The 10,575-nt window shown below is 37.1% G+C and overlaps 1 protein-coding gene across 1 annotated transcript; it reads left to right on the top strand.

The window, feature by feature from the left end:
• Positions 1–202: 202 nt before the first annotated feature.
• Positions 203–6,170, top strand: LOC122832070 (potassium voltage-gated channel subfamily A member 2-like). Its single transcript, XM_044118441.1, has one exon. It carries the CDS (start codon positions 302–304, stop codon positions 1,802–1,804), a length of 1,503 nt encoding a protein of 500 aa, XP_043974376.1. The 5' UTR covers positions 203–301; the 3' UTR covers positions 1,805–6,170.
• Positions 6,171–10,575: the final 4,405 nt, after the last annotated feature.

The following is a 10,575-nucleotide window of genomic DNA, read 5'->3' as shown; positions in this document are numbered from 1 at the left end:
ATCTACTCCTTTTGTAGAAATCTATACAGCACAGTTGAAGGTAGTTTGTCTTTGTAGTGATTTAGAATCAAAAAAATAAATTCAGTTTGAATGTTAGTATTTGTTTCACTTAATAGTAAATACAGTGTTGAACAACAAGTGGTTACATTAATATTGCAGCCTTGCTCTTCTTTCTGTCCTTTTAGCTTTTTTTTGCAGGCAGAGGTGCCTGTGCCCGAGCCCACAGGTGCAAAGAACTTTCACATCCAGCCCACTGTGGCCCCATCCTGCCTGAAAGCTGCAGGCCCCATCTTCCTCCACCATGACGGTTGCCACCAGCGACCCTACAGATGAAGCAGCAACGCATTCAGGTCAGCCTCATGACCAGTATGACCCAGAGCCAGACCATGAGTGTTGCGAGAGAGTTGTCATCAACATTTCAGGCTTGCGCTTCGAGACTCAGCTGAAGACCCTATCTCAGTTTCCAGATACACTGCTGGGTGATCCCAAGAAAAGGATGAGATATTTTGATCCCCTCCGGAATGAGTACTTCTTTGACCGGAATCGGCCGAGTTTTGATGCTATCCTGTATTACTACCAATCTGGTGGGAGGCTCCGCCGGCCTGTCAATGTGACTCTAGACATATTTTCTGAGGAAATCCGATTTTATGAGTTGGGTGAGGAGGCTATGGAAATTTTCAGAGAAGATGAAGGTTTTATAAAGGAAGAGGAGAGGCCACTGCCAGAAAATGAGTTTCAGAGACAAGTGTGGCTTCTGTTTGAATATCCAGAGAGCTCGGGTCCAGCTCGAATCATTGCCATCATTTCCGTCATGGTGATTCTTATATCGATTGTAAGCTTCTGCCTGGAAACACTGCCACTTTTCCGAAATGAAGATGAGGAGATGTACAATTACCCACTGCATTCCATGTCCAACTCCACCTCTACGTATGACCCCTCAAAATATTTTACAGATCCTTTCTTCATTGTGGAGACCCTCTGCATCATCTGGTTTTCTTTTGAGTTTCTCGTTCGATTTTTTGCCTGTCCAAGCAAAGCTGGATTTTTTGGTAACATTATGAACATTATAGATATTGTGGCAATTATTCCATACTTCATCACCCTGGGCACAGAACTTGCGGAAAGGCCAGAGGATAGCCAGGCTGGCCAGCAGGCCATGTCCTTGGCCATACTCCGTGTCATCCGTCTAGTAAGGGTGTTTCGCATCTTCAAGCTCTCACGTCACTCTAAGGGTCTCCAGATCTTAGGACAGACACTGAAGGCCAGTATGCGTGAGCTGGGCCTCCTAATCTTTTTTCTGTTTATTGGTGTAATTCTCTTCTCTAGCGCTGTCTACTTTGCAGAAGCAGACGAGCCACATTCACAGTTTAGCAGCATCCCTGAAGCATTTTGGTGGGCAGTGGTTTCCATGACCACTGTAGGCTATGGAGACATGGTACCGACCACTATTGGAGGAAAAATTGTGGGCTCTCTCTGTGCAATTGCTGGTGTGCTGACTATTGCCTTGCCCGTGCCTGTCATTGTATCAAATTTTAACTATTTCTACCACAGAGAGACAGAGGGTGAGGAACAAGCGCAGTATCTGAATATCCCAAGTGTGCCTAAAGGCAATTCTGCTGATGATCTGAAGAAGAGTGGTCGAAGTGGGAGCGGATCCACCCTCAGTAAGTCTGACTATGTTGAGATCCAGGAGCCTGTTAACCACAATACTGAGGACTTCAGACCAGAGGGCAAAAAAACAGGAAACTGCACTCTGGTCAATACTAATTTCGTAAATATCACTAAAATGCGTACAGATGTATAATGTGACTTGCAATGGAAGGTCAAACATTGTTAGTATTGCAGGAAGGTGAATTGATGTCTCCCTCTGCTCATAAATTATAGTACCAAGGATAAGAAAGCAGAACAAGATGAGAGCAAGATGAACTCACACAAAGGGTAGATGGAGAAGACCTCTAGTTCTCCTGTCACTCAGAATAAACAGTGCACTTTCCAGAACTGCCAGTCATCTTGTTTAGGATATTTTCATGTCTGCATGGAGTTAGTCTTATACAGTAGAAATAGTTTGTGACAGTGGTTGTCCTGCTTGCACCAGTAGCCAACTAGTAGCCTAATTAATAATAATAATTCATTATTGCAACATAAAGGGACCAGTAGTATGTATTATATTACGTAAACTGCTTCAGACAAAAATGGACAGTCAAGATCATTTTAGTGTTAGCATTTTTTATGAATTTGTAACCAAGCTTCTAATGACAAAAGGTCTGGTGTGAGAATTCATGGCCAACTTTAATCTGCTACTCAAACTGCAGAGGTCCCGATTCAAAGAAAAAAAGAATCACACTATTCTGTCGGGGGAATACTCATCAGAGCAACAGAGAGTCTGAGACAGTCATAATGGTGTTTCAGTACAAGCAGATTTGCATTTAGCATTCATCCCTTTGCTCTGTTTCTTTTAGTATAAACTAGAGGTCAATTATCTCTACTAATAACCCAAACTATTGGGCTAATCAGTTCAGACAACTAGAAGAGTAAAATAAATGTTATCTCTGAACGATGAGAATGTTTACTTTGTATATTTTTGATATTTTTGTATTATATTTTTATTGTGTTAAATACATGTCTCATTTATGTTTTCAAAGCTCAAGGATATAGGGAATATTTTCACTGTATTGCTCAGAGTCAGTGCCTGTTTCTCTTTCACTGTAAGGGACCGTGGGGTACAACCTAACACCTTTTTTGCAATCATGTACACCCATTGGACTTAGTTATTCTTGTTTTATTTTTTTTATCTTAATTTCAACAATTTGAATTGGTAAGTTGCAAATGAAAACTCAATATCTGTTCTAGTAACCTACAAGTTTTGTAAATCATCACTGAAAGTGGCAGCAGAGATATTGTACAACTTTCTCTACAGGTGCTGTAAATTGTTTAGCAAATCTCTCTGAATTTAAGTGGGAAGTGTCTGAAAATATGCACTGTATTTTCATTTGACAAAATCTCAAAATGCCTGGATGTACACACTGCTTGACTCTAAGAAACTCTGTAAAATGTCTGTGCTTGAAGTGACCTCCGTGTTAGGACATGCCCCACATTCCACAACCTATAATTGTCTGTGAAGTTAGATGTTAACACCACTGCCCAACATAAATCTTTGCTGTTGTGGACTTCAAATCATTCCATATTATGAAGAGATTAAAGAGAAACTTTAATATGTCACGTACTTTATCTTGAAGCTGATTTTAGGTGCATTCTATATATATTGCAGAAAACCGACCTTATGTATGCTTTTGATTATTTATGCTTTATACTGCATCATCCTCTATTGTTTTTAGAACCACATTCAACCAAAGAAGGAGCTCAACTGAAGTTACTTTGAGTGTTATAAGGTCTGTCATTTACCTGGAGTGTTACATATTTTTTGTGGCTGTTATTCAGGTATGAAATCATTGTTAGCATTTTAAAATCTATGTAGAAACTTGCTGACAACATTAAGCGGTACTGTAGCTGCAGTAGAAACATTAATACTTACTTATTGACTTTATGTAATGCTTTACTTCTTCATGCCTACTTCCCCCTGTCATTTTCTGCCAATCAATAAATCTGAATTAGTAAACTTTGTTCTTCTGGAACAAATCAAATTAAGGCACCTATTTTCCTGCACTGTAGATGCAGGCTGCCATGTTCCCTCTTGTATCTTAGGCTGAAAAAACATGCAATTATTACCCATAACATAATCACTGACAGAAGAAGTTGATAACACTGGACTCTGTTATTGTGTCTCTTGTTTGTTGGAAGGATATACTAGGTAGCAAGAGTGCATTTTCCCCTCAAATATAATGTGTTAGAAGAAAATGGGTTGTCATGGTTGGAAGCAAATTTGAGGAGAGATAACTTGTGTTGCATGATCATCTTCAAAACTGCTTCTTTTGAGGGGCATGCCAGTACACTGTTAGTATCTAACTATGAGGATTCAAGGAAGGGACAACGGTTGACTAATCCAGGCGTTGAGCGATGAGTGTGCCGTGTGGCCTAATGCAACAGATGAGCAACTGTAGCTCAAATTGAAGAAGAAGTTAATACTGGTGCATGTGCATTGTTCACATGGAAAACAAGTGGAATCAAGATTCACTGTGAGAACTAGCAAGCCGGCGGAGTTAATATGATGGTCGTTCAATATTATGCTGGGAATCCTTGTGCAGTTTGCTTATAGTAGGAAACACAGAGTATCCAGCAAACTAAAGAAAGAACATTAGGAACATAGTGGATAGCTTGCTGTCCTGTATGATGTGCGGTGTGGCCTGCCTCTTATGCATAAGCAATAAATCTGCTCCCAGACTGAATAAATTTTGTGTTGCTCCATTGTTTGTTCTCTTATGAAAAAGGTGCAGGGATTTATATTTTTGGTGCTTGTCAGTCAGTGAGGTTTTTTTTTTTTTTTCCTTCCTGTTCAACAAACATTTTGGCAACACCTTCTTAAATACGTAGCTGCATGATGTTATCCCTGTGGTCTGGTCTCCTTTCAGAAGTACAGCGTGAAAGTTTACCAGAAAGAATCAAAGCGCCCTGGTCTATACATTTGTGTAAGCACCTTAGAAGGATATACAGCTAACACTACTGATACACAACACACCTTTAGGGATCTGGTGGAAAAGTCAGAGATATTTCAACAGCAAAACAGAGCAAACACTCTATGTTATGCCTGATTGTTATATGTATCTCAGTTGTTTAGCATCCTATTAGCTCAACTGTTGTATCAATCTATTATGCATAAATGCAGTAATGTAGAACAGGCAGGGTTGCCATTTACTGTTCCTCCTTAACTTGTATTATTCTGCTTTTGTAGAGCTACTCGCCCTTTAAAGTTGTAGCATGCTGTAGAATGAATAACATTTAAGTGTTAAACTGACTTAACTATATTCCAATACTCACTTGGGTCACAATCCATTATATGAGAGTGCTGTATGTCTATGAGTCCTTATGACTCGACAGATAATTTATGACAGGAAATAGAGAAAGTATGATTATAGTCCTGGAAATCTAGAGTTGGACGTAAGCTACTCATTCTTTCGCCCAACAAGTCAGTGTCTTGAATACTGAAATGCTGTCCAAATAAAAGCACAACAGCTACTACCTGCTGCCAGCCCAGTAGATGCAACAAGATACATAGTTAGAGTTTTTGCTCAGCTGAGTGTATTATAATGCTCCAAGGAAATGTCTGAGTGCTCCTCTCACTGACATATCGTTCCATCAAGCTTGATGTGTGGCGTACATTCGTATCTGTGCATGTTTGTGCTCGGGAGAGACTAGAGGAATGGAAAGCTTCTACACACACACAAGCCGAGTGTTGAGCTTTTAGAGACAATGTTGTAGCTAGTCCTGTTAATGCTAGCTCAAATGACAGAGGCGGTCATTGTGTTCTAATGTGTACCTGTGTACTGTTGACAGCTGCATACATAACATATGTATACATCTAATATGGGACGCTGACAGAATGCCCTGTTACACAGGAGATGTTCTTCACAAAGGATGTGTTGGCTTACGGGATAAGCTATAGTGTCTGCCAAGGCCTATATTGCAGGAAGCATGAAAAAATGTCTTAGGATGCAGTACATCTGATAAAGGTTGTAAAATAAACACTGCCTACACCCAAGTTTCTATTCTTTTTCTTTTTTTACAGTGGTTTGTGCTTCTCTAAACTCTGTTATTGAACATCTATGCCACTTTAAGTTCAGCCTTGGGCCCTGTTCTTTCAGTTCTTGTTACCAAGCACACAACTGAAGTGACACACTGCCGAGACAAAATTGTTCTCCTGGAGAATCCAACAGGAGTCAAAGAACAGAATGTGAACTGCAGAAAACGCCTCCAGCTGGTGGATATTTACACACAAAAACCCACAACCGACCATTTGAACATATAGCTTGTGTACTAATATGTACATACACTGCCTATGGAAAATGATTTTAATGGACATGCCTGAGGATGGAAAACCTACATGTGGCTTTGTGTAGCCTAAAGACCACCAAGGACTAAAACCTACAGATGATTGCACTTGTGTAGCCATGCTAATCTATCTAAAGTTTCCAGCTGCTTTAATGCTTTAAATGATGTCTTATGTCTAAAAATGCTTTAAGCTACTGCTATGTATAGACTCCAAAACTGAGATATATGCTGCTAATCTAATCACTATATATACATATATATATATATATATATATATATATATATATATATATATATATATATATATATATATATATATATATATATATATATAGCTTTTTGTTGAATGTCATTAAATCAAATGCAGTGAATGAGGTTTGTTGAAGATACACACACGGGCCTTGCTTAAATACTTTGTGTCTTAATCTATCTACCTTCTATACCTTGAGCCAATTGTGTGTCATTCATAAAGCCTAACTAATCCTATGGTTCTTCTCAATTTTCTGTGTAACTGCTGTCTTTCACCACTGTGTTGAAAAGCCATTGAAACAAACTGTATGTTGTTGCCTAAAGAAGAATTACGTGCCGGAATGTTACCCATGCTGTATACATGGACTTCTGATGGACATAAGTCAGGAAAATCTTCCAGTGTCATTATTTTAAGAAATATTGTAAAACTGGAACATGTAATGGTCTAAATGATGATGTCAGTAAAAGAAAAAAAAAGACAAAAAAACAAACAAACTTCTATATAAACACAAGTTACTGTTGTGCTTCTTTTTATGAGTCCAATAATGATACATTTTTAACTAGAAAATTTCTGTACTGATCATAAACTTGTAGATTTCATATTTCACACACATTTACCTGCACTCCTTAAATTACTTGGCTTTGTTTTTGTGCTTATTCTATTCTCTTTTTTTATTCAAAGGTAATAAATTAGTATAAAACCAATATAACTTTTGAGGAAAATAAAATCCAATGTCATTTACATTTCACTTACAGAAAATTGTTTATAGGCTTCTTATTAATCAATTGAAAAATATTTTTGGCAATAAGAATTGTTTTTATAGCTGCAGATCAGAGTTTTGGATGTTTCTTCTGTTTTAATTTGATAATAAGCACTACATCTTTAGTTACCTCCACATATTCTCTAGCACATTCAAGTCAGGTCTGAATATTTAGGGGCTTACTTCTAACTAATCTTAATTTTGTAAAACTAGAAATTCAGAAAAATGTTTAATGTAGAGCATTAAATATTATTTTTTTGGCTGTGATGAAGTGTTCTCCAAAGGTCCACAGTTAGCACAGACAGGACACACTAGACATGGAAATTTTATGCTGACCACGATGTGACATTCAGGTAGTTTTGAGACTTGCAATCAATCACCCATATTGATTTTAAAGCTAATTCCAGAAGCTTATTAGCCCACTTTATCTATTCCCAAACTAATATTAATATGCATGTGGGATTGTTGATGTGTTTGAAGACCCAATTGGGTCAGCCATCAGATCGTTATGTGTCTTCCAGCAAGTTGCTAAGGGACATATGTCCATAAACAGCTGAAGGTGTGTTTATGTATTTGAGTCTTTGATTTGGTCTGGTTGAAAGGAAAATCCACTACAAGTTCAAACTTAGGCACCAAAATGTTCATCTTGATCTTATAATTTGTTAAAGTTGTTTATTGTTGTTTACTGATGCTTTTGGAGTAATTGTTCAAAAGCATCCTTGAAAGCTAATTAAAGTTAATATGACATTCCTGTTCATAAACATAAACAGGAACGTATCAGCTTTTTTTGAGGCTCCTAATCTTTGCTTAATCTGCTCTTGCCTTTGTGTTTTTTTTACTTGAGTTTCTCCGGTGCTTCATGTCTAACAGATTTTTCTCCCTTGTTCATTACCCTCTAGCTCCAGCAGCTCTAAGCACTGAGGTAATGCACAGCGGTTGAGCTGATTCTCCTCTCAGACTTATAGGTGGAGTGCAGAACTCCCTCTGGATGTCTCAGTTGACTGGGTTCCGGTATGTTAGCAGAGAAAGGCAGTCTAGCATTTTTCATGATAACTAATGGGTATTTTCCACTGCTTTATTATCCTGATTATGTACATAAAAAAAATATTTCTTACATATGTTATAAAAAATAGTAATTCAATATTTAATAGGGGTTTAAGGGCATCAACTAAAGCCACTTTTTTCCAAACAATCCAATGCTGCAGCATGTTTTGTTAATGTTATAGTGAGATTTATTTTTCCTGAGAAGGGTCTCATTCAGTTATCTGTTCACCAAAATACAAGCTATATCTAACATTTGAGGGTTTTTGCATTGTGTGTTATGTTGGCCTTTCTTTTTTGTGATTCCTATAAAATTTTTATATTAGCTATTTGATAATAATAAATCAAATAGATTTCACCCTGTCAACCGAGCATAACATTGCCCATTGCTTGTAATAAAGATATATTGAACCATTTATTTCCAATACATTTTCCTATCCAGTTTCCTCCATTCAATCATCTTGACCAGCACAAGTGCACTTGTGTCTGTATGCAATTTGAGCCCATATGCAATAAGCTAAATGAATGCCAGGCAGCACTTCCCCAATACATTGAGAACTGATTTACCACCTTATGCATAACACATTTAATGGCCTGTAAATCTGAACTTTCCTCTATGCCACATTATTCTCAGAGGGAGAATGTTGTTCCATTATGGTGCTCACATTTGTCTTCCTGTTTGTCTTGGAATAAGATGACACATTTTTCTTATTTCTAATCAATCCCCTATTTCGACTGAAGCATGTTTCCTTTTTGTTCATCACTGCAGTTATTTGCTGAGTAAATGGAGGACATAAAATCTTCGTCTTGATGTATTTTTTTCTCGAAAGGAGTTAGTAGTTTGTTACAGCAAGGTTAAAATGACTACAGTCACGAGCAGTGTAATTTGAGAAATGAAAAGATACATTCAGGAGGATGTAAATACCCTCAGACCTAAACAATCATGGCACGCTCCAGAAGATTCACTTCCTGAACTTGATGCAAGAACCTCTATGATAATAATGTTGCTAAGATTTGCATCTACCACTGTAGATGTGAATAAATAAATTCCTTTTTAATTTCAGTAGCATTAAAAGAATAAGGTTATCCTGGCTTATTTACCAAATTACAGATTTTTTTTCCTCTGTAAGTATTTTCTCCATTGATGTACTAGTTTTGCCAGCAACAAAAGCACATACCGGTATATACAAGCCAAATAAAACAGTGGCTTGGAGAAAACATTAACATGATTCAAGCTAAAAAATAAATAAAAAAAAAGAAACTCCCAATATAAAACAAAGACATATCTTGTTTAGGACAGTCACTTCTCAGGAACCTCCTGGTTGTTTTTTTTTTACAAATAACTTGAAAAAATAAAATAAAACAACTCTGTCATGTAGAAAACATAAAAGTGATCACACCTCTATTGGTTACGTTCAAATGTTTTGACAAAAAGCAAAAATTTGAGCAACAGATTAATCAGCTATGGAGTTTGCTGAAATGTATTCATCTTCATTTCTGCCACTTGCCAGACAATTCAAATCGTTTGTGTTTTATAGTCACCTATTTATTTACAATTAAGTGGCTATAAGTACTTTAATAAAATCCACACTAACTTGTATGCACATGAAATCATTAAATACGTTTGTGCAGAATCTATTAACAGAAACTACAGAGTACATACTGTATGCCATGCTGCAAAAGTACCATTCACAGGAGAAATATGTTAATAAATGTCCCGTTTGCAGCACTTCTATAAGCCCTTCGTAATTTTTATAAGGGCATAGGAATCAAGGGCTAGTGAGTGCGTACGTGTCACTGAGGGCTTTGCAAAGTACAGTCGTAGTAGCCACAGTAAAAACAAAAGCTATGATATCCACTTCATCTTCTTCTCTCTGTACTTCCCACTAACTCATCGCTCCCAGACATAATGTGACGGCCTTAAAATATCCCACTGACATAAATAATTCATAAGCTCTAAAACCATGCTCTACAATCCCCCTTCTGGTTTTTGGTTTCTCTCTCCCTCTCTCTCTAATGTTGTCTGTTTTTAGATCATTAGATTCACAAGCTTAAAATTGCTTTAGTGCTAGAATTATGTGATATCTGGGTGTGTGTTTCACTTCCAGGTTAATATGAAAAGAAAGATGGCTCACAGTCCGCTCAGAAAAATGTTCACGAATAAGTTCTTACAAATTTTTATTTTTATTCTTAATGTCTCAGATTGCATTACTCTTGGATCTAGAGGGATGTGACTGAGTGATTAGAAAACATTATTACTTACTGGCTATTATCATGTTTTTTTTTTGTTTTTTTTTAAACTAATACTTACTAAAAATGAAGAGGCTTGAATGTTCTTGTCTCATATGCTTTATTTTATTGCAAATTATATAACCCATGCGCTATTGTGGCTGAGAAAAAAACGTAAGAAAACCTATGAAAAAAACAAAACCTTCCTTTTTCTATCTCTTCTCCTTACTGTCGCCTTACCTTGTTCTAAGTGTGTCACTCAGTTAAGAAAATATGGAAATAACAGTGTGTTACAGTAGAACAGCTCTCAAGACAGAAATATCAGTGGGATAAAATGAGTGGGAGAAGAAAA

The sequence above is a fragment of the Gambusia affinis genome, linkage group LG01 (genome assembly GCF_019740435.1).
Source record: "Gambusia affinis linkage group LG01, SWU_Gaff_1.0, whole genome shotgun sequence".
Classification (NCBI taxonomy): domain Eukaryota; kingdom Metazoa; phylum Chordata; class Actinopteri; order Cyprinodontiformes; family Poeciliidae; genus Gambusia; species Gambusia affinis.
The sequence above is the reverse complement of the archived record's forward strand: the minus strand, read 5'-3'. Positions and strand labels throughout refer to the sequence as shown.